Genomic DNA, 22,695 nt, shown 5'->3' with positions numbered 1-22,695 from the left:
TGTCTTTCAAAAACATCGCGCGCGTGCACGCTTTTTTTTTTTTTTTTGTTTTTTTAGTACACCTCGAGCACGTATCGCCCTTCGTCCTTCAACTTCATGATCTCGCGGCTCGTGTCGACCTTCTTGGCGACTCCGTTCGCCTTTGCGTCCTTGGCGATGGCTTCCTCGAGCACGTTGGTGACGTCGGGGACGGGCCATGTCGGGCCGCACAGGTAAAAGGCGCCGTCTTCCTTGATGTAGGCCTTGACGATGTCGTCGAGGGTCTCGCGCATGCGGTCCTGGATGTAGATCTTGTGGGGCTGGTCGCGGCTGAAAGCCCGGCCGAGCAGCGTGATGACTCCCGCGGCCTGGTATGCTTCCCACTCTTCGCCGTAGCAGTACTCTTCGCGCTGGTGGCGCGAGCCCATGTACAGCAGGACGGAACCGATTTCCTTACCCTGCGCCTTCTCCATCGCGCGGTGTTGCACAAAGGCCCGGAACGGCGCCAGTCCCGTGCCCAGACCCGCCATGATGATCGGCTGGGTCGACTTGGGCGGCAGTTTCATGACGGACGGCTTGACGCTGACGGTCACGGGGGCCCCGACCTTGAGACTCGACAGGTACTTGGTCGCTTGGCCGAAGCGGTCGCGGCCCTTGGGGTCAACCCAGTTCACCACGACGACCATGAGGGCGACCGAGGTCGGAGTCACGGCCTGGCAGGAGGCGATCGAGTATTCACGTCGCTTCATCGGGGAGACGATCCGCGCGATGTCGTGGAACGACGGATGCGCAGAGGGGAACTCGAGCAGGACATCTGCGAACGTGACGGTGTCAACTTCGGCCCTCCTCTGGAACTCCTTGAAGCCCTCTGGTCCGGCCAATGTCAACAGGTTCTTCTTCTCATTCTCGTCGTCGGCAAATTCTGCCAGCGCCTCGTAGAACTTCTTCGGTGGACGGCCGAAGATGTCGACATTTTGCATCAGCGCTTGGTAGATCGTGCGATTCTCAAAGATACTCGGATCATCACGCGACGCAACCTCCACGACGTCCTCCGCGTTGAGCCCGTACCACTTGATGAAATCCATGACCTGGTCATGGTCATTTTCGGCGTGAATACCAAGGGCTTCGCCAATGTCGTACTTGAGGCCGGAGCTGCCGAGGTCGAACTCAATGTGGAAGATGTTGCGGTCGTAGGTCAGGGGAGTCAGGCGACGGTTCTCTTTGACGTGGACTGTGAAAGTCTTGACGGGCAGGTCGGGACGGAGGACGTTCGAAGCATTGTAAGCTTCCTTGAAAAGGAGGCCTTTGGCCGCCTTTTGCCAGCTGCGGAGGAGGGACGGTGGCTCTTCCTCTGCCTTGTCAAAGGATGTCAGGCTGTTTGGAGAGATGTTGGTGGGCAATGCAGCTTTCTCCTCTTCCTCCACCTCTGCCCACTCCTTGGGGACCTCAACCTGGCGCAGAGTCTTCTCGAGGTCAGCTGCCACCTGTTTAAGGGTCTCGAGATCGCTGTGGATAGTTGCGAGCTTCTGTAGACCAGTCTCCTCGGAGTTTCGCAATGCAACCCGGACAAAGGCGGCCTCGAGTATGAGCGATTCCAGTTCGGGGTTCTCGGTGGGGAGAGCGGTGTTGGCAGGGTTGATCAGGTAGAGATTGATTCCCTTCTCAGCGATCAATCTCTTGAATGCCGCAGGGAGTTTCTTCTCAACATCTTCGTCCTTGACACCAGGCAAAAGGAGAATAATGCTGCCGCCTTGTTGAACAGATTGGACCACGTCGATGTGCTCGAGCAGCTTGACATCTGTGACCACAGCAGTGTTGGCGTAGGTAATGGGATATGCTGCATCAAGGCTTCTGGGAGATTTTCGGATATCGACTCGGTGAATACCTCCCTGGATAGAGTTGTCGTGGGTGGTGTTCACTGTGACGTTCTGAGCCGATTCAGTAGCAAGCGCCTCCGCCAAGTAGCTGGCTGCAGATGCAGCTGCAGCGTCGTCGATATTCCAGAAAGTGTAACGTTGCACAGAGTTGTCCAAGAATGTAGTGATACCTTGGTTGTCCGCAGCCTTACCCAGAAGCATTTGGAAGAGCGAGGCGATGGACGAGGGTGTCCATCGTTCAGCCCGGGCATATTTCAGCTCTTGCACTTCTGGACGGTCATGGAGTCCCACTCCGTAGGAGACAGCCGCAAGCACATCCTCGTAAAGCCGGGAATGAACGCCCGTCTCCTGCACAGCCTGCGAGTCGGTGACCTGACCGAGGACACCGACCGTCCTCACGCCTCTGGGAATGAGCTTCAAGAACTGTTCCTCCGCAAACGGTCGATACAGTCGAACATTGATGGCTCCAACCCTGCTACCGGTTTGGGCCAGGACCGATGCTGCCTGTGCAGCTAGCGAAGACTCGACCGAGCCGAATGTAACCAGGACGACCTCAGGGTTTTCATGACCAAAATACTCAAATGGTTTGTAGTCCGTTCCAAGCTCGTCGTTAAGAGCTCGGAGAGTCTTCAATGCTTTCCCCTCGGCGTTCAAATGCTTTCGATCCTCATCCGAGATTGAGGCCAGGATGGAGTTGTATGCACTGCCCAAACCAGACTTGTCCAGGATGTCAATGACCCTGGTGGTTTCTCTCCCAATTCTCAGACCATCATACACGTGGAGCGTGGGTAGGTCTTGAGCCAGCAGAGTGGCAAGCAGCGACATGTGCTGCGTCTCGTATGCGGATTGGCTAGCAACCAAAGCCAGACCTAGATCCTCGGCCGCAGATAAAGCAGAGACATAATCTGAGACCAGACCACCATTCTTGTCGCCCTCGTAGTCGAGTGCAGCCACATGAGCCACGAATGGATTGCTGACGGAGTACAGCAGGGACAGCTGATCCAATACAGGTCGCAAGAACTTCAGAGCTGACGTTGGAGCAAGGAGCCCTTGAGGAATGTGTCTCTTCTTCAGGTTGAAGTCCTTGGAGAACATGTAACCAAGAGCAATTGATCCTGCTCCATTCCGAATTTGCATCTGTTGCACCCCAGTGGTGTAGCCATTAATGTTCGCCTCTTGTGCCTCTGCCCACGACTTTGCGGCCACGTCGAGATCAAACGTCTCTGGAGAGTAGGAGAAGATCTTGTCGGACAGAGCGTAGGCGACCTGCTGGACGAGGATCTGGGCAGTCACATAGGTAGGGCCGGCGACTGAGGACAGGGACGGCGCCTGGCCGAAGGGGAGGTTCCTTGAGGCACGCGGGGCCGTCTTGGAGTCGCTCCCCGGCGCTGGTCCATTGGAAGAGGGCAGTTCGAGACGCATAATTGCGAACTTCACAGAAAAGACAGAGATGAGGAATGAGAAGAGGCAAACCTACCTTGGAGAACGCATTTACAATGAATAGACCCTCGAGGGCCGACTGCCGACCGAGTTCCATCCACCTCATTCATTTTTTGAATGGCGTTATCGATCGGCAGTCAGAAAACATGCCGTCGGAGGGAAAAATTGGTGGAGGGTCGATCACGCAATTCCACTAGCGCAGAAAAAGAAGATCTGGATCACCGTCACGTGGCGCGAGGCTGAACGGGGTATCCACCAATCAGCGGCTTGCCCGTCTTTCCCAATTGGGCCACGAGGCTGAACAAGTCGGTGTAGCCTTTCGTGGTCATTGTAGAAGGAGATCTTGTAGACAGTGTAAGAAGTTGCTGGGAAGCTGATCATCAAACATAATAAGCCATCTCAGACAGCAGCGCCGACACGAATCTCGTGTCTAGACGGGGAATCTAGTACAATCACTCACATCTGGTCTTCCTCGGGCCATGCATATGCAGTCTGAGTACTCAGAACGCTCACTCGACATCATATGGGTAAATATGTCTCAAACAAACCACTTTTAAGAGCATCGGAGGTATATTTGTGATAAGGAGTGGATATAGATGACTGTCAGCAACTGGCAGGCTGAGCCGGCTTGCTGACATCGCGAAGCCTATCGCCGATACCAGAGGCCGAGCAGAGGGAACATCATAGATGAATCTTTAGGGTATTGCATCGCGTTGAAAAGGAGCATCGACCTAGTCACCATTGTCTCATGGTTGACCAGTACAATGTCGAAAATTGCGGAAATAGAGACAGACCTGACCTGTCGACAAGAAGCACAGACGTTCAGGAAAACCGGAATTAAGAGACGCAGGGTCCATTCACGAAGGGGGAGAAAGAGTTCAAGACAACGGCGTGATAATTGCCAAGATACACTAACTTCTTATGGCATCATTGCCGCGACTTTGGTTGTTGCCTGGGTTGGTGGTTTGGGCGCCCGTCCAGAGACTCTTCGTGATTCGTCAAACCTCACGACAACATCACGGAAGCTGCCGGCCGGTTTTGGTGCGCCTTTGACGACTCGGCCAAACAGACCTCGAAATAAATAATCAGAACACCCAGAAAAGGGAGCTTTTCAACGCCTTTTGATTCTCTAATCCATCAATTCTGAAGAAAAGAAAACATGGCAAAAGCACTTATTCTCGGTAGCACGGGTCTCGTAGTATGTTCCAGCCATTCATTCATGGCCATCATAGATACACTGTTAACACCACGAAACGCAGGGCTCTTTCATCCTGTCGACTCTGAGAACGAACCCAGCGTCTCAATTCTCCAGCATCGAGGTCATCGCTCGACGATCTCCGCCCGCTGCGACAGGTGAATCGATCCCGGTCAACGAATTCATCGAGAAGGACACCTCCAAATGGGCCGCCCATGTCTCGTCGCTGTCTCCGCCCGCCTCCGTGCTCTTCTGTGGCCTCGCCACGACGCGCGCGGCCGCGGGCGGGTTCGACAAACAGTACAAGCTCGAGCACGACTTGAACATTGAGCTGGCCAAAGCGGCCAAGGAGGCAGGCACCAAGACCTACGTCTTGATCTCCTCCGGTGGCGCCGACCCGCACTCGTTTTTCGCGTACCCCAAGATGAAAGGCGAGATTGAAGAGCACGTCAAGGCTCTCGACTTTGACCACACCATCATCCTCCGCCCGGGCCTGATCATTGGGAAGCGCCAGGAGCACCGTTTCGCGGAAGGGCTCTTCCAAAGCCTCGCATCGGGACTGGGCAAACTCAATCGATCCTTGAAGGACTCCTGGGCTCAAGACGCAGAAGTCATCGCCAAAGCGGCCATCGCTGCAGCCATCAAGGCTGAAAAGGGAGAAGTCAAGGATAAGGTGTGGGTGATTGACCAGAAGGAAATCCTCCGTCTTGGAGACAAGGAATGGAAGTCAGTTTAATGGTTTTTGAGGGGGGGGGGGGGGGGGAGTTGTTGCGATCAAGGCTGGAAGTGTTGGATAATTTGCAAAGGTGGAATGATACCCATATGTGCGCGCGTGTTTTTGGAGGATAATACACGATCAACTCCTTCTTTTCATCGATTTGAATTTTCCCAAACGTCAAGTATGTACAACGTCACACCGGTGCTCTAGCCCGTTTCTGAAGTTCTCGAGACGAATCTCGCAGACTCGCAGCCTCACAGACCGGTGGCATCTTTTTTCAAGTACTTTGCTCACCCTTCCCCGCCTCGCCTCCACCTTTTCTCCCTCCGCCACCCTCCGACATCTTCTTCTTCGCGCCGCCTTCCTCCTCGGCCGTCCCCCGGCTGATGTCCGGGTTCGCCGGGCTCGCGTCCAGCGGGTTGACCTGGTTCCCCTCGCCGGCCTTCTTCTTGGCCTCCTGCGGGTCCGTGATGTCCGGGTTGAACGCGGCCTCCTCGTTGGCGGCCGAGGCGTCGTCGGTCCCGGACTTGGAGTACTCGTTCGCCTCCGGGTTCATCTTCTCGCGGTCCATCTGCGCGTCGCGCTGCGGGTGCGGGTGCCGGTCGGGGTCTTGATGGGCGGCCAAGACGCGGGGGGCGGTCGTGGACATGGGTCGCAATCGAGAGGAGGTGGTGGTTGCTGGACGGAACGGGCGTGCGAGGCACAGCAGGTGTCGTCGAGGGAGAAGGGGCGGCATTTTTGGTTGGGTTTGCGGGTGGGTTTTGAAAGATGTACGCGATCTCGGAGGAACTCAGTAGAAGAGCTTGCTTGTTGAGGTTTTGGGGAGGTGGCTATCGTCTCTAGACAAGGTATGCTGGATCGTGTGGAATGCTTTGAACTCGGCTCGACTCAGTACGTTGAATAAGTAGCTGAAGGAAAGGTTGGAATAACTCGCAGTCATGAGTGAAAAGAAGGTAATAGACCCCCCGATTCATCGTCATTCATTTCAATCCCATCTCTCTCCGTCATAAGCGATTTCTCTTCCTCGCGCAGATCAATGATGCCAGTCCGGTCTGTACCTGAGCCTGTGACGTCATCCTCGTTACGTGCTGCGGATCGCGGTGCCGTAACAAATACGAGACCACACATGAAATGGCATGGAGATATCTTCGTGTCTCTGGAGAGACAAAATTGGAGAGTTTGTGGTGCTATATAATGCCTCCTGTGTTGATTTGACTGCCCGCAATCAGCATCGACATCCAAGGCAATTCAACGAAGAAATGACTACCTCGAACAAGTAGGTAGGATCCACACAAAAGGCTAGATCATAAATCCCCCACTTCAACTGCATTCACCGTTGGTGTGGTATAGATGCACCTACAAGTACATCCTCTAGATCCCGTACCTTGATAAATCTCCAATCACTGGATATTTTGACACACCAGAGCACCTAAGGTATCTACTGTACCTGCCCAGCCCGAAAAAGGACAAAGCCCCTTCATTCTATCGCTTTTTCTTTTCCAGCCCACATTATCTATCCTGCGCGCGCAACACCGAGTGATTGGACGAGAACATGTACAATGGCGAAGCGATGTTACGCACGGTCCCAAAGCAAGGTCAATCGACGAGCCTTGTTGGGCATCATATCGAATCGAGTCGAAGCGAATCCATCAGTTTGACAAGACTCAACTCCTCTTAACGCATTCACTCAACAGTCGGGAACGCTGACGGGAATGTGAAGCGGCACGCTCGTAGCCAGCCCACTCAGACTCGTCTCCTTGAATTCGTTCCTCATGCCCCGAGCAGTCAGGCGCATGGCGCGGATGGCGTCGTCCAGACGCACCTTTTGCGTGCCGGTCTCACTGCTGAGGGCCAGGTTGGCGCTTGAGATTGCCTTGATGGCGCCCAGGGCGTTGCGCTCAATGCACGGCGCCTGCACCAGGCCGCCGATGGGGTCACATGTAAGGCCCAGGTTGTGCTCGATGCCTATTTCGGCGGCCTGCTCGACCGCCTCGGGACTCGCGCCCATGCACGCCGCGAACGCGCCTGCCGCCATCGAACACGCGACCCCGACTTCGGCCATGCACCCGCCTTCGGCGGCGGAGATGGTCGCCCCGCGTTTGTACAGCATGCCGATGGCCGCCGCCGTAAGCAGGAAGGTCGGCACGTCGCGTTCGGGGTCGTCGCTGATGAATTCAATCGTGTACTTGAGCACCGCAGGGATAATGCCCGCCGCCCCGTTCGTAGGCGCCGTCACGATTCGTCCTCCCGCCGCATTGGTCTCGTTGACAGCAATTGCATACGCGGTCAAGTAGTCCATAGCGGGGAACGTGGTGCGGCGCTTTGGGGGCGGTGGGATGGGATGATCAAGAGCACCATGGACGCGGGGTGCCCGTCGCATGCCTGTGCGATTATGTGTCTGAGTCACCATTGCAGCTGTCGCGTGGGGTAGGGATGCATTGGGTGTGTTCGAAGGAAGAGTGCCCGCAGGATCGACATCTTGGGCTCCTTGCGTGTGCGAAGGATAAAGACCTCTTGTGAGTCGCCGGTACAATGCCGGGGCCCGTCGATGCAGCTTGAGCGAGCCTGGCAGCGTCGAGTCGAGCGGTGCCTGAACACCTTCGAGGATGCTCTCATCCATGACTCGCCAGATCCGAAACAGCTTTCGATATACTTCTTCCTCGGAATTCCCGTGGCTCTTTTCGTTTTCAAACACCAGCTGTGCAATGGTCAGGTTGTGTTTGTGGCACAAATGTAGTAAGCTGGCAGCGTCGCGGAATGGATAGCGAGGCTGACGAGGGCCAGAGGTGCGGGCGCCTTCGGCCTCGATGTCCGTGGGACCAGTCGACGCGGTCGAAAGGGCGTTTCCCGTGGATTCCAAGCCAAGCTCGTCAGATACACTAGCCCCGTCCAGGAGTTTAATCCCGAGCCCTGTCTTCCGATCTCCCGCGGCATCTGCTCGACGAATCTCCTTGTAGAACATGTTCTCTGTTAGATCAGCCGGATGGTGCCCTGAATCTTGAGTCGCTAGATCGTGTGACTCTTCTGAGGAGCCATTATTATCCGGCGGGGCCAGATCCTCTGAGTTGGCGGCCGCATTGTTCGAAAGGGCGCCGTTGACGACAAAGCCGCCACCGACACTGAAGAAATCATTGGTTGCCAACATGTCCCCTTCGGCGTCGAAAACCATCAGACGCATGCCGTTGCTGTGTAGAGGCAGTTTCTTGGCCCATTCCCAAATAAAGTCGCGCTCGTAGTCAAAGGCAATCTCTTTACCTTTGTGTCCCGGCAAGCCCCGGCCCAGGAAGAGTTTCTTGGTCGACTTGATTTCGATGAACCGCTTCGGCACGTATGAAGTGTCGACCGTCTCCACGTCCGCACTCTCCAGGCCGAGCAGGAGGGCCGACGGCGTCATGTGTCCTTCGCCGGTCAGAGCCAAACTGCCATAGATGGAAACGCGAATCTTATGGACTCGATGCAGGAGGTTGGCTTCCACGAGATCCGCGACAAAGATGTTGCCCGCGCGCATGGGACCGACAGTGTGCGAAGATGACGGCCCAATGCCTATCGAGAAGAGATCGAACGTGGAGATGACGGCGTGTTCGTAATCCGCCTCGCTATACGTGCCAGCATCATCTTCGCCGTCGTCCTCGGTATACTGTCTCAGTGGCCCTGTACTGAACGGACGGAAATGTTGTGTCCCGAGTATGGCTGGATGTTTGGTGGACCAACGCGAACGACCCCGAGTTGGTTCAGTGCGGCCATATCTTGGACTGACCAGATGTCCGCCCAAGCCCCGGGTTGAAGTCCCACTCGACCGCAGCAGGACAATCCTCTGCCAGCCTGCGCGCTTCATTGCCGCGAAAGGACCTGCGGGAAAAGAAACGACACAGGCGATGGCTGGATCGCAGACTAGCAAATAAAGGAACAAGGTATTTTTATGTGATGATAACGGATAGCTTTAGAAGGTGCTTTGGGGGGTGGCATTGTGGATTATCAAAGGGTGGAAGATGAGTGGGTGCCGCAGGCCGCAGGCGGGGAAAAAAAGTCCTGGCTGCGCCCATTGACATGCGCAGGCATTTGACGCTCAACAATTGGCTGCCGAGTCACTCACTATTATTTCATCCCTCAGACAGCGTACTCGGTTCATATGTGACATTCTTTGAGGCACAAGGCGAGTACCGGTTTCGGCATTGGGCCCTAGGCCATTAACCGCTCGACAGCTACCAGGGAAGGGAAAGGGTGGCAAGAGTCTTCTCTGTGCTCGTTACCATGGTCGAAACAGCGACAACAAAGTGAGTGATTCAGCCTCAAAAAGGGGGCGATTATGTCATGGACTGCTGCACCAAACGCCCCTTGTGGACGCTTCACTCCTTGACTCCCAACCACCTAATTTTCCAGCCCTGGACGCCGAACACCATCATTCTAGCTGCCGAATTGAAGCAGTGCTGTTTGTTTAGCGAGAGAGGCTCATTCTACGAGTTTGTACCGAGTACCACCCCGAGCACGCCTGGTCTGGGCTTGTCCGAGCGAACGCCTCAATACACTGTCCAGTTTCTGCTGAACATGCGGATTACCGAGTACTTACCATTGAGGCACCGCCTCCATCTACAGTAGTATCAGTTCCGAGAGATGTTGACGATATGGTGCGTATCGCGCACGCACCATCCCACTATAGACACTCACGAGAACCCACTTTCCCCTGACACGACGACGACAACACCAAATACCCCCACCACGCCGCGATCGTCTTTCGCTGCAGGTTGGGGGCGGTTTGGTTCAGAAACCACCCAAAAACCACATGCGCCCCCGCGTTTGGCCTCCCACCTCGACGTTTCTTTCTCAGCATGCATAGACACATCAGTCATTACTCGCTCAGGCCTCCAAGACGGAGATCCGCCTATGCAGCCATCGAACTACCCTGCGACCGGCCCTCGAACTGAGTCGCAACCAATGGCTCGATATGTTGCAAGCAGCCCAGGTGTGCGTTAGGTGTGCTCCGCCAACACACCTATCACTCTTTTTGCTTGCACCTTGGACAAAAATAAGTCCACCGGGGCGTGGAACGGTGCGAGCTCTTGCCATATATCCTCAGGCTTCAACCCCGAAGTCTCGTTGATGGGAGCCAGAAACTCATGCCCAAAGGTTAATAGATCTTCCCGACCAAAATGGCATTGCGTTTGTGCTTCTTTCTATTGGTGTTTGTTTCTTTGGTTTCGACTTCCACTGCTGCCGTCCATTTCACGCATTGGTATGGCCAGTACCGAAAAGTCTTTGAGCAAATCATGGAAGATAATTGTCAGGAAGAGTACCGGACTTACTTGCACAAGGTCGCCCCGAAAGACTATCTGAGCGAATATGTCACGCCGGTCATCGATTGCATTCTGGAGAATCTGAACGAAACACGCAAGTCCAACATGGCGGCCGCTGCTGTGCTGCTCGGTCTATTACCGACGACTCTAGGTCTTGTTGGGTCCACCACCGTGGAAGTCGGCCTAGTGGCTCTACGACGACCATTTCTGGCCTTCCTGCTCGCCGCCGGGGCGCCAGCCGTCTCGCCCATCCGCACGTTCGATTACATTGACACCACGGAGCTGTTGGAGAGGAAACCCAAGACCATCCGGATCAAGCGAATGGGCTGGTCGTCGGGCTTTCTCATCTCTGTGTTCCAGTACGTCATGGCAGCCGCCGCGGTCGTCAACCTGGCCTTTGTGAGCTACGAGATCTGCATTCAGACCATCTGCTCCTTTGCGCCAGAGACAGCATACCTCCCGGCCCTCTGGGCATTTTTGGCCGTTGCCGTACACTTCTTTGGCACCTGGTCGGTCTATTGTCGAACCCGGATCGTTATCCGACCGAGTGAGAAGCCACCGACAGGGCTGTGGCAGATGCTGTGCGCGGAGTTCACCCCTTCGGCCTCGCGAAAACAAGCGGCACAGCTCGAGATCAAGGAAGAGACGTACCTGTACATCTTCCTCTCGTGGTTCACCGCCACGGGCACCGTGCTGCACATCGTGTACGGGACGCTCGTCTTTTCGAGCCTCATCTTCATCTCCACGAGCGACGCCACCGCCGTCGTGGGGAGATACCTGGCCTCCACCCTGGTGTGTCGCGTGATCGTCATGTACGAGCTGAGCGGGCTCCGAGAGGTGCTGGACGATCGGCGACAGGACTCTCATCATGCCCACGGCGGGCCAGAGCTCATACCCATGGAACCACCCTCGGGGAGCGGGAGCATGTCGTTTGGTGAGCGTCTCAGCAGTCCTTGGAAACGGGGGTCTTTGAGCCGCACAGACGAGTGGCAGCCCCTGCGCGGGACAGACAGCCATGGGGAAGCGTGAGTGTAAGTGTGTGGGTGTGTGTGGGTGTGTGTGGGTGTGTGTTTGTGTCGAGAAAATGTACCTTTTGCTTTTGGGCAGCAGGAGAGCCTGGGCTGGTTTGGGTTGGGCTCTGGGAAACGGAACACGGCAACGACAACAGGCGACGGCACTGGCAACGGGTCAATTGGGCTATGGGATCTGGGATATGGGATATGGGCAATGTGGATACTGTTTCGAATTGAAGCTATGACAGACATTATCGGGCAGAATTTCTTGACCGTGAGCATTTATTGACATGAAACGTGAGGGACTTTGGTGAGTGAATGAGTGAGTTGGCGAGAGTGAATGGGGTCGGTGTATATAGATCTATATAATGCTTGAAGGAAAGGGGAAGGAAGGGTCCTTTGGACTTGGTAATGAATATACCACAAACCATATCAAGGAAGTCTTAGGGACTGGTGGAACTCAGTTGTCATCATACCAACGGGTGTGATTTCTTGCTTGCTTGATTGCTTGAATTGTATGTGTCCTATCTCTTGGTTATACCTCATGCCTGATGTTTTATAGCTCATACCTCATTCCTCATTTCTCATTTCTCATACCTCATTCGTAACCTCATTCCTTATACGTAGGTACCTAGGTAGATCATCTGCCCTCGAGTATTTCCCGTACATACCACACACATGGACAATTCCACGACCTCATTCCTCATTCCTCATTCCTCCCAACACCCCCTACTCTCTCTATTCACCAGGTAATACAGGATGGTTTTTGGTTTCTCATAGAATCGTAATCTCGTACTTCTTCCTCCCCGTCCCCATCTCTGGAGAAGGCGCGCCAACCCCCTCACACTGCGCCATCGCATTCGCGTGCGCCTCCCCACCCGAGAACTCATCCCCCGGCGCATCGGCTGTGAACGTCCCCCAGCGGCGGAACTGCATCTCGCCCGCGCCCGCGCCCGAGCGGGGGACGAGCAAGAGCCCTCTATAGCGCGGGACGCCGTTGCGCGAGCCGCGCAGGATGGGCAGACAATAGATCACGGGTGGTAGGGAGGTTGTGGGACTGAGGCTGAAGGTGTCGTCGGGGCGACAGATCGCGGCGGAGACGGTGCGGTGGTTGATTCTCAGGGCGAGACCTGGCATCGCCGACCCGGGTTGGTGGGCGCGTGAGAGGGAACAACGCACAAGTGTGCCTAAAAGTCGGATGTGGCCGGCGCGGAGTTGGGACATGTGGTCGCCACTACCACCACCGCCGCCGCCGCCGCCGCCGCCACCATTATTGTTGTGGGTGTTGTGAGTGGTGATGAGAGGGATCACTGTCGCGCCCGTCACGTCGATCAGCGTGGTGGTGGACGGCGAGGACCACGGGTCAGCGTCGCACGGCACGGTCGCGAGGCGGGAGGCCCATGACCAGCTGGGCGCGATGTATTCATTGGTGGTACCGGTACTGATGTTGGACGCGGCGGTCAGTGATATCTGCGCGTCCTTATGTTCATGGCCGTGATGGTGATGGTGATGGTGATGGTCCTCCTCCTCCCGCACATCCCAGAGTAATTGAAAGGGGAGATCCTGTTTCCACAGACCGGCGAGGTACGTATCGTTCCGCATCAGGCGACGCTGCAGTTTACGCGCAATCCCCGACAGCGCGACGAGCCTGTCGGTGCGTCTGCTCAGTTGGCCGGCCGAGTATGTCTCCATGACCTGGTCCCAGATGCCGTAGGGGCCGTCGCGGCGACGACGTTGACGATGATGACGGCCACTACGGCCACTGTCGCTGCCGCTACCGCTGGGACTTATTCCTTGCTGCTTCTGCTCCATGTTGGTCGGCAGTCCCGAGAACGGCAACAGCTGTTTAAACTGCTCGCCCATCCCGTCTGGGAATCCCACGGGGAATGCCTCTGAAGCCTCGAGCCCCGAACACTCCCAGTACAGCTGGCTAGCCCCGAAATGCAGCACGCGCGGCGACAGGAGTCGCTCCTGGAGAACCCACGAACGGCCATTCCAGGGTGACCGGGAGACGTTCGTATTCCAGTCCTCGTGGTCGACGCAGTACATGGACCTTTTCTCCCCGGTGTTGGACACCACAGGCACGGCGCAGGGGTGGATCAGACGAGTGTCGCGGTTGGAAAAGAACCCGCGGTCCCCATTTGCTGCTGCCGTGGCGGCTAGCGTGCAGAATGCGTTCTGGTAGATGTCGCCCATGTTGGCCGACTCGTGTCTCCAGTCCTCGGCGGAGTCCTGGACGATGCACAACGAATCGATCCACAGGTACCGCACGGCGAACTCGTCCCAGAACCGCCTCGTCACGGCGACGGCGTCGCGGAACGTGCGACACAGCGTGCTGACTTCGACACCCTCAAATAGCATGGCCGCAGATCGGGACGTCAGGATGACCCGTGGAGGGGCGGCGCCCCAGCAATGGCTGAGAGCGAGGTACTCGATAGCGTGGGCGTCGCCGATGCTGTCGACCGTGCGCAGCCGGACCGTGTCTGTCTCGCCGACTTCGAGGAGCCGCTTGGGGAGCTGTCGTCGACGCAGGTTCAGGGAGTGGGGTGAACATTGACTGTGTTTGGAGATGCATGTCCACATCCACGTCTTGAACGTGTTCCAGCTTTCGTCAGACGCGGTCGTAGTAGAAGTAGGCGTGATCCGGGTTTGTTGTAGGAGTGGTTCTGCCTCTGATCGCTGGTTAGTTCCCATAATGATAGCATTAAACCCCGATCCAAGAAACGAGCGTCCTTTCGTAGGCAATCAAGACCATCTCAGAAAAAGAAAGACTATACCTTCACACCACAACAGCCTGAAATGTCTCCTAACAGGTTTCGCGTGCTCGTCAGGCCTTGTCAACCCCAGAAAATACTTGTACTCGACCAGAATCCTCTTCGGACACGGTCTCGGAGAGGAGAAAACGGCTCGATCGACGGTGAAGAAACACGGCATCCAGTGCGCGGGCCGGTCGTCGCGCAGGATCTCGTCCCAGAAGGCGTGGACTCTTGGTGGAGCGGCGGCCCAGAGTAACATGCAGAGGTGGCAGCCATCGAGGGCGGACTTTTTCAACCGCGGGAGGTTGTGGTGGGTGGCCTTGTAGAATGGCGATTCAGGGGACGGGGACGGTGATCGTGAGGCTGAGACTGAGACTGAGCGAGCCTCTCGTCTGTTTCCAGGGGCGAGGTATTCATTCTGTCTGCCGCGATCAATAGTGTCGATGGTGTTGACAGTGTTGGTGTTGGTCTTGGTGTCATCCGGCTCCCGGAACACGTTGATGCACGCACTGCATAGCATGTCTTCTGAGTCTCGATCCTCCTTCTTTCAATCGCAGACCAGACCAGACCAGACACTGCACTGCACTCTCCAAATGTGCTATCCTTGTGCGCTGCGAGGTTCAACTCTGGATCTTGTCATTCATACCGAGTATTAAGCAAAAAAAAAGTCGCTGACAACCGACACCAAAAGCTTCAAGGCTCAAGGTTATTTGTCTGGGGCCAGGGCCAAGGGAGACCAGCTGAAATAGCTGAGATACGTACGAGTCGAAGTACCTCAATAGTCACTAGTTAGCTGGCTCTTGATGGCCCCTTGAATTTGGACCCTTCTAGACCGAAAACGACTCTAGACCTCACAACCTCGCTAATAAGACCCTGGTCTGTACGAGGTACAGGGACGGGTAGAGGTCCTCGCCAAGGGTCAGTCAGGGGCCCGAGACCAGTCGTACTGTACCTCGTACACCGCCACAGTACATAATTATAGACGGAAAAGAACAGTTGAGCTCGGCAAGGACTCTTTCTTCGGGATGATTTGATGGGTGTCAGTCCAGGCAAAGTCGAAAACCTACCAACACTTTACCACCCAACGAGTTCCTTGGGTCGAACGTATTACATCTCACGTCCACCATGCCATACCAGGCGAGAGCGAGTATTTGATACAAAGTATAAGACACCCCCAAAACCTACACATGAGGTACTACCAAGGCTGCTTCATACATAATCTTTACAGTGACCGAGGACAGCCAGCACCTAAAAAGGGGGGCCACGTACATGGCAATCCTGCATCGTATTCCATTTTTGTTCGCTATATGGACGAGTGGCGTGTATCTATCTAATCTGCCTACCTACCTAGACCTAGGAATCTGTCTGGTATGATGTCTCATAGACACAAACACAAACACAAAAGGAAATAAAGAAAAAAGGGATGCGCATCGTTCCATCCATCTATCAAACCAACTCGACGACGTAACATAAGGAAGAGAGGACGGACCCAGGATGAGCCCAGGGTTGGTCCTTGTTGTTTGAATATGCAGGGCCGTGGAAGCTTGTTGAGCCTAGTACATCTTCAGAGCTCTCATTGAGGAAGGGCACATGAGGCGAGGCCAAGGCATCAATCACTAGCCTTTTCTCTTGCTGCATCTGTGTTCAGCAGAGCCTTTCTGTCCTTGCTTCGGCCTCGCCTGCTGTTGTGTCTGGTGACTTGTTTTTCCCCGCTGGGTCTTTTGGCCCCCTTTTCCGCGTCCGTAGTAATACTCCTCCACGTGGCGTCGGATCTCTGCGAGTCGACTCCGGTCTTCTTCATATCTATCCCGGAGCACGTCCCCGTCGCGCGCACACCTCCGCAGGAGCGTCTCCCTATCATATTGTTCCCTTTCGAGCCGCTCCTGGTCGTCCTCCCAGAATCTCCTCTCGGCTCTCGATCTGTCCTCTTCGACCCTTTCGCGGCATCGGTCCGCTATCCAGCCTTCAGCCCATGGGATTTGCTCGTGATAATATCGTGCCCAAGAGATCATGTCCTGCTGCAGCCGCGTGTGTTTCATGGACAGCGTCTCTCCCGCCATGGCCAAACCCCCTCTGAGGTTGAAACTTGGCTGTGAGTCGTAGCCCAGGTGAGGACCGCCACCAGCAGCGTAGCTCTGCCATGCTGGAGGGAAATTCCAGAAGTTCCACATCTGACCGCCAATGCTTCCTGGAGCTCGGAGGGCGTGGTGGTTTGCCTAAGCGTATTAGCCTCCCAGTGTGTGTCTTGTACTATCAAGGCTTGTGCACTCACAGGTTGAGTGGCAGGCCCAAAAATCGGGTGTGGCATGATCACGGTATGGGGATTCATGAGATTCTCCAGGAAAAGCATTGCGTGGACACTTCCTCTCAAAAGCTATAGGTCAGTGCTACTCAGATGCGAGTAGCAAGGCTTGAGCAGGAAAGAAAGAAGTAGAGAACTTGGTGAAAACGAAGCACACAGTTCTGCTCCAAGGGCGGAATCCAGCTCAGTATTTATCGATTCAGATTAGGAGTCGGCACATCTCATGGCACGGATCAGAGCAACAGGGGGAGGGGGAGGGGGAAAGAGAGATACTGGCACCCGGACCAGCTGCCACCAAATGCAGGAAGACACTCCGGTGCCTCGTGATGAGAAGCCTGCTGCTCGCTCCACAGTTCGTATCGAACCACTAGTCTGGCGAAGATCCTGATACCCACTGTGACAACCACCACTATAGGTGGATGATGAACCAGAAAGGTGACGCTAATGATCTGAGGGTGTTTGTCCTGCATTTCCTGAGATGCCCTCTTCGAGCACGGAACAACAGAAACATTGGCCTCTTTGCTTCCGACATGGGCCGTGCTTCATCTGTCTCGGTGGTTGGGCGGTCGTCAATATCGCGCCTCTTGGTCAAGATGATCTGTTGTTCGCGTAGAAAGAATGGCAACAAAGATGGTGGTGCCATCTGAAGGCGAAGTGTATCGGGTGTTCGAACCTAGCCCACCTGTTTGATTGCCCCAGCCAGGAATCCAGCCCGGGGACGAAGTGGGTATGCGGAAACTCTAGAAACTGCTCTCGTACTTGGCTCTGTGACTCCTTTTTGCTTCTGACCGACGTGTGGAGTACTTCAAGCCCCGAGAAACGGCTGCTTGTGCCGCTGCCCCGGAAAGTAAAGCGGAAAAGACGACAGAGATCCTAGTCTATCGGCAACTAGGGGCGGTCTAAGCACAGACCTCGCATTCCAGGTGTGGTGCCCATGTGCGCCACCTCCGAAGAGTCAAAACCAATTTGGTGTGCATGAGTACGACGTTAGGGTCCTCCTGCCCCCTCTTCGCCATTCGTCGAGCAGCAAGGGGCCCTGCTCAAGAACTTAGCACATGCCAGTGACCCCGAGCAGAAGCGTCATGTGAGAAAATTGTTTGGTATTTTGGCCTCTTGAAAACTACCTACTCGTATTGGACTGATGACATTCCCATGTCCGGCTGATTTCCCAAGAAGGGGCTTCTTGTGGAATCCATGTGAAAGCCCTCATGTACTTGGCAGATTAGCGCCCATCGTGGTGACAGATACGCAAGTGGTGTCTCGTTGGGCTGGTTGTGGAGCTAGCAAAACGCATGGGTATTGCAAGGATATTGACCCCAGGAGCCTTGAGCTGGAGTGGCTATTCGTATCTGCTCGACTCGTTCGATGCAGCTAACATGCAGAGGGCATTGACACAACCCTGGAATGCGTCTTTTTGCTCCACTTCAGGGTAGGGGGTGGTAGCAGCTTCATGGAAGTTGGTACGGCTGACCTGTCTCTGGCCTTCTCATACGCTCCCCGGCAATGCCGAGCCCATGGTCATCAAGGCAGCGTTGGATAGCTTCTGTCTCCACGTCAACTTGGGTCTGCCTTTCTTTCGAGCTTCTTCGATGATCTCCTCTGCCGTCTTCCCATCGGCGAATATTGGGCCATGGCATCGAGAACCGGGTTGCGATGTTGATGCGGGCGTGACGTGCCCACAGTTTTGCGTCTGGGTAGGTGATGTTTGCTGCTCCTTCCCCTCGTGCAGCTGGCTCGCGTCAAAGTATTCTGCAAGCCTGTCGTCATCTCGGCTCATCATGCCCTCGTTGGCTGGAGAGCGGTCTGGATTATCGTAGTCGACTTGGTATTCTGGCACGGCTCCCTCAGCGAAAACCTCCGAGTACACAGGGAGCGCCTCTCTGCCTCGAGTCCATCTATCCGCGTTTGTGAGAGGATCCCCAAGGCGCCATTTTTGTACATCCTCTGGTCTAAGCAGACAATCTTCGGCTGGAGCATGCGTCCCTCTGTAGTTGCCATCCCTGTCCTTAGCATAATGTTTTCGCCAGGTGTCGTAGGGGATTTGACGCATCACAAATGGCGGGAGATCATCCTCCGAGTCCCGCCTTTTCCGTTGCGTGGTGAGGCCAACTTTACGAAATAGACTCTTGCGTCGAGAGGGCTCCTCCTCGCGCACGGCTTTGTTGTGTTCCCAGTTAAGGGCCTCATCGTAACTGAAGGCTTCTGACGCGCCGATGCCCGTGGGTGGAGCCATCCCAGCGGGAAGGCGTGGAGGTAGAACGGCACAAGATACCATTTTGACACTTGGTGGCGCTAAGTCGGACTGTGCGCCCGCTCTGAGGCGCCCTATAGAGTCACGGCGGGACATTGTAAATGTGAGGTTTTTCTTGATGAATGAAACCACCAATTTACCACGGGCGGTGATGCTGTTTTGATGTCGAGAAAGAGGTCCGCTCATAACGAGGCAGTGCTGGGGGATCACGGGACGCTAGCTCACAAACCACCAACTTGAGGGGGTACTGGAGGTTACATCGCGGTGGCGGAGTCAATTCTCGATGGTACTTGTAGAGGGTCCCTTAACCCCCGCAAGCCCGTGGTGCCCTCGACTAGAGCGTTTTGCGGACAAAGGCACGGGGGCTCGTTTGCTTGAACCCTACTCGTCTTTTGAAGTAGCTTCGGACCTAGCGATCAGCGCTGCAGCCCAGCCCAATTTGCACGAGGTAAATTCCTTGCATTGCGGCACACACAACCACATGCACACAACTCTTAGTTGTCTCATTATTCGAGGACTGCAAGGGGTTGGAGGTTTAGGTGGAGATCAATCCAATTGGTGTGAAGTAATAATTTCCGTTGCTGCCAACGTTTGCGAGTGTAAATCTGAGTGTGAAGCCATTGAGCATGATAAACCATTCGTTTGACTAGACAACGCTGCGCTAGTGTTACGCCTATATCACTGGGGGTCGAGGTACTCGTAGCTGCCACCCAGCTGCATAGATGGATGATGCTCTGTCATACGGTAGGATCGCAGACAGTCACAGCCTCGCCACAACCCCGCAAGGCTCTGCGTCTCCTATGCAGGCAACTTAGCCGGTGCCAAGTAAGCCAAGGCTGCGCCACGCTAACTTTGTATCTTCACTTTAGTGGCCCGTTGAACTGCGCTGGCGCCTTGAACCCCATGACATCTAGGGTTATCAACCCTAAGAACTATTCTCACTCTCTGTTCCATCACTCTTCGCATCTCATGACATCAACGTGATGGCTTCGCGTCCGCGGCTCCGATCGAGCAGCCGAAAAGACTCGCCCGTGTCTCCTCCCAAGCCGGCTTCCCTCAGTGTTGTCATCGACGCGTCTCTGAATCAAAACAAACGTCAGACGCGGTCATCCCGAGAACCCGCAACAGCGCAACAACCGTCGCAAGATGTTGAGCAGGGTCTTTCCACTCTCGTTGAAGAGAAACAACTATCGGAACAGATTGAAGATTTCAACAGCAGCATTTCCGTCTCATCAGAGGGGAGCTCCATAACATCATCCTTGGAGAGTCTGTTAGATGCCCTGGATCGAGAGTCCATCATCGATAATCTCATCAAATTGCGCAATGACTCGGACGCCGTCTTCTCAATCTTTGAGCGTGGTGGTAAAAACGGAGTCGTGGACATCTGTGCAAAGCTGCTGCAATCCGACCCTTTACTCTGCCGAAAATTATTGTCCCGCGAGGAACAGCTTCTAACCACTATGGAAGTGTATGGAGGTAGCCCGGGTTTCATCATTCCAGCAGTTATTATACGCAAATTAACTGGTGATGGTGAACCGCGCGAGATCAACAACACTCCCTGGCGCCCGGACGGCGTTCTCTACTTGGCTAATCTCGCACTGCAATTGGTCCAGGTGTTCAGACGATCGTTGGAGGAACGTCGCACTTACCTCGAGTTTATGTTTCATAACTTCCCAGCACCATTCCATGATCTCGACGCGTTCCCATTCTCAGATGACATGGTAAAAGACACTTACCACCTCTATATGGAGATTCTCACCCAGTTCTATATCCAGCAAGTCGAGATCAGCCACGGTGACGAAGAGTTTGATCCTGACGAGGTTCTCGGGTCTGTCTTTTACGACGAACACAATAATATAAAGGGCTCATCAGATGAGGAGACGCACGCGAAAGCAATGTCGCGTATGTCCTCCATAAGATCGCATTTCAGCACGGAAGCGCACCCGTGGGTTAACGTGGAGGCTCTAAGACAACAATTTCTCTGGTCGGATTTTGTTGCGCAGGCGGTCAGATGGAGCCTGGCCCGCAAACGGGAGCTGGACGACATGATCAATTCGAAAGGCGGTATAGAGAAGCTCATCGATGCACTTATTGCTGATGACTTCCAAGACGAGGCTGGGCCAGCCGGTGGCTTTACTCAAGCGTCCGAGTTGGCAGACCCTAAAACCAAAGCGCTGAGCCCTGCCGCGGACCATAACCAAGCAGAGCATGTCGGGGATGCCAATCGCAAATATACAAGCTCGACACGGAAGGCGAAAACAGGGCCTTTGTTGGGCAAAGCCATGAAAGCCAACATTGACCGACTCAAGGCTTTCAAAGTCAAGCATTCTGCACGCAATCCCCGAGACAAAGCTCGTCCCGTGTCCCCTACTCCACCAGAACCAGAGCAGGAGATTCCACAGTCTCCATCGCCAGTTGTGGATGAGACCCAACCAGCAGCTATTGATGAAAGCGAGAGCCAAGTACAAATTCTTCCCCAAGCTAGCGCCTCTGCCCAAGAGATCGCCCCAACCCAGCAAACGAGCGTGGTCCTAGAGACAATTCGCCGTCAGAATCAACAGAGTGACAAGGAAAATAAGAACGAGAAAGCCAAAAAAACCTCGTTGCTCGACCGCCAAGAGGGGGCAGAGAGGGTGGAATGGGACGAGCCTTCTGATAATGGGGACACTCCCCCGCCACCTCAGCCTCTAAAGCGTCGACGACCTCAAGCAAGCAATGATGACGCCGGCCCCGACGAGTTTGAGACGGATAAGAGGGCAACAAAAAGAGCTCGTGCCAGTGGTGATTTTAGCAGAGGACCATCACTGACGACCCGTGCGAGCGTCCAAGTGGAAGAGGAGCATACCACACCTATCAACAAGGATGCTCGTATCCCTGACAAGACCCGCGCGGTTGCTTTTGCAAATCGAGGCCAGCATTCAAGACCGACCCAAATTCGGTCACAATCGCCGGATGCCATCCCGGGCACAGCGCCAGTCTCATCATCAAATCCGGCACCATCCCGTACACAGACATCGCCCTCAAGCCGAGTACTTCTTGAACCTATTCCAGCGGCCAAAAGAAGACTCCCTCCTTCGAGCGCACCCGTTCGAACTCATCCTGGAAGTTTCGGGTCATCTAGATTGCCTTCAGAGAGACTGCCCGCATCCCAACTCAGCCGTGTGAACCAGGAAGCCAAGGAAAGGGTGCGTATGTCTCGCGAATTGTTACATGCTCCACAAGGCGGCCAAGTTCGTAGACCTTATACGGAGGAGGAGGTTGATCGACTGTTGGAACTGATTGCTCTGTACGGGACACGGTGGGCGAGGATCTTGCAAGAAGATAACAGGCACGAGGATGGACCGAGGTTGCAAGACCGAACCCAGGTGCAGCTGAAGGACAAGGCACGCAATATCAAGTTGGTTTATCTCAAGTAAGTTTGCATCCTCCCCCTTGTTTTTCTGCCAATTTCGCCTTTCTCTGACCAGGCTGGGTTCTGTCTATCCTGGTGTCCACTGTCGTAATGATCCCAGCCGCTGTCGAGTCTATTGCTGTGTTCTAATTCCCTGTTTATAGATCCGGTCACCGCCTACCACCAGGATTTGAGAGTGTGAGTGTGGGCCTCAGGAAAATTCAGGAGTTGCAAGACCTCGGTATCAGCTACATCGAAGGCCAGAATGGCGCTCGCTATGCCCGACGTCGGCCGTACGCCGATGATGGTGTTGAAGATATCGACGACATTGAGGATTAGAATGAGGCAGCTCGCTGAGTGTCTCTTTCCCCCTTGTATCCAAACTCGACTGATTGGTTTGTTGGTTATTCTGCCTGCCACAACCCACAACCCACAACGGTTGATGTGTTATTTCTCTACAGCAATACTTCCTGGAGCTTCTA

General features: G+C 54.8%; 9 protein-coding genes across 9 annotated transcripts; 3 read left to right on the top strand and 6 right to left on the bottom strand.

The window, feature by feature from the left end:
- Nucleotides 1–53: 53 nt before the first annotated feature.
- Z517_08191 (uncharacterized protein) lies at nt 54–3,278 on the bottom strand (the record flags this gene model as incomplete). Its single annotated transcript, XM_013426710.1, has 1 exon — nt 54–3,278. One exon carries the CDS (start codon nt 3,276–3,278, stop codon nt 54–56), a length of 3,225 nt encoding a protein of 1,074 aa, XP_013282164.1.
- Nucleotides 3,279–4,455: 1,177 nt separating this feature from the next.
- On the top strand, nt 4,456–5,227 carry Z517_08190 (uncharacterized protein; the record flags this gene model as incomplete). The annotated part of the gene is made up of 2 exons (XM_013426709.1): nt 4,456–4,494; nt 4,556–5,227. 2 exons carry the CDS (start codon nt 4,456–4,458, stop codon nt 5,225–5,227), a joined length of 711 nt encoding a protein of 236 aa, XP_013282163.1.
- Nucleotides 5,228–5,486: 259 nt separating this feature from the next.
- On the bottom strand, nt 5,487–5,945 carry Z517_08189 (uncharacterized protein; the record flags this gene model as incomplete). Its single annotated transcript, XM_013426708.1, has 1 exon — nt 5,487–5,945. The coding sequence occupies one exon, from the start codon at nt 5,943–5,945 to the stop codon at nt 5,487–5,489; it is 459 nt and encodes a 152-aa protein (XP_013282162.1).
- Nucleotides 5,946–6,896: 951 nt separating this feature from the next.
- On the bottom strand, nt 6,897–9,044 carry Z517_08188 (L-serine ammonia-lyase; the record flags this gene model as incomplete). The annotated part of the gene is made up of 1 exon (XM_013426707.1): nt 6,897–9,044. One exon carries the CDS (start codon nt 9,042–9,044, stop codon nt 6,897–6,899), a length of 2,148 nt encoding a protein of 715 aa, XP_013282161.1.
- A 1,312-nt stretch (nt 9,045–10,356) lies between these two features.
- Z517_08187 (uncharacterized protein) lies at nt 10,357–11,529 on the top strand (the record flags this gene model as incomplete). Its single annotated transcript, XM_013426706.1, has 1 exon — nt 10,357–11,529. One exon carries the CDS (start codon nt 10,357–10,359, stop codon nt 11,527–11,529), a length of 1,173 nt encoding a protein of 390 aa, XP_013282160.1.
- Nucleotides 11,530–12,287: 758 nt separating this feature from the next.
- Z517_08186 (uncharacterized protein) lies at nt 12,288–14,789 on the bottom strand (the record flags this gene model as incomplete). The annotated part of the gene is made up of 2 exons (XM_013426705.1): nt 12,288–14,185; nt 14,291–14,789. The coding sequence occupies 2 exons, from the start codon at nt 14,787–14,789 to the stop codon at nt 12,288–12,290; spliced, it is 2,397 nt and encodes a 798-aa protein (XP_013282159.1).
- A 1,096-nt stretch (nt 14,790–15,885) lies between these two features.
- Nucleotides 15,886–16,619, bottom strand: Z517_08185 (uncharacterized protein; the record flags this gene model as incomplete). The annotated part of the gene is made up of 2 exons (XM_013426704.1): nt 15,886–16,485; nt 16,542–16,619. 2 exons carry the CDS (start codon nt 16,617–16,619, stop codon nt 15,886–15,888), a joined length of 678 nt encoding a protein of 225 aa, XP_013282158.1.
- A 1,438-nt stretch (nt 16,620–18,057) lies between these two features.
- Z517_08184 (uncharacterized protein) lies at nt 18,058–18,846 on the bottom strand (the record flags this gene model as incomplete). Its single annotated transcript, XM_013426703.1, has 1 exon — nt 18,058–18,846. The coding sequence occupies one exon, from the start codon at nt 18,844–18,846 to the stop codon at nt 18,058–18,060; it is 789 nt and encodes a 262-aa protein (XP_013282157.1).
- A 959-nt stretch (nt 18,847–19,805) lies between these two features.
- Nucleotides 19,806–22,552, top strand: Z517_08183 (uncharacterized protein; the record flags this gene model as incomplete). The annotated part of the gene is made up of 2 exons (XM_013426702.1): nt 19,806–22,234; nt 22,378–22,552. The coding sequence occupies 2 exons, from the start codon at nt 19,806–19,808 to the stop codon at nt 22,550–22,552; spliced, it is 2,604 nt and encodes an 867-aa protein (XP_013282156.1).
- Nucleotides 22,553–22,695: the final 143 nt, after the last annotated feature.

Source organism: Fonsecaea pedrosoi, assembly GCF_000835455.1.
Source record: "Fonsecaea pedrosoi CBS 271.37 unplaced genomic scaffold supercont1.5, whole genome shotgun sequence".
NCBI classification, from domain to species: domain Eukaryota; kingdom Fungi; phylum Ascomycota; class Eurotiomycetes; order Chaetothyriales; family Herpotrichiellaceae; genus Fonsecaea; species Fonsecaea pedrosoi.
Note: the sequence above shows the minus strand (reverse complement) of the source record. Positions and strands in the feature narration are given on the sequence as shown.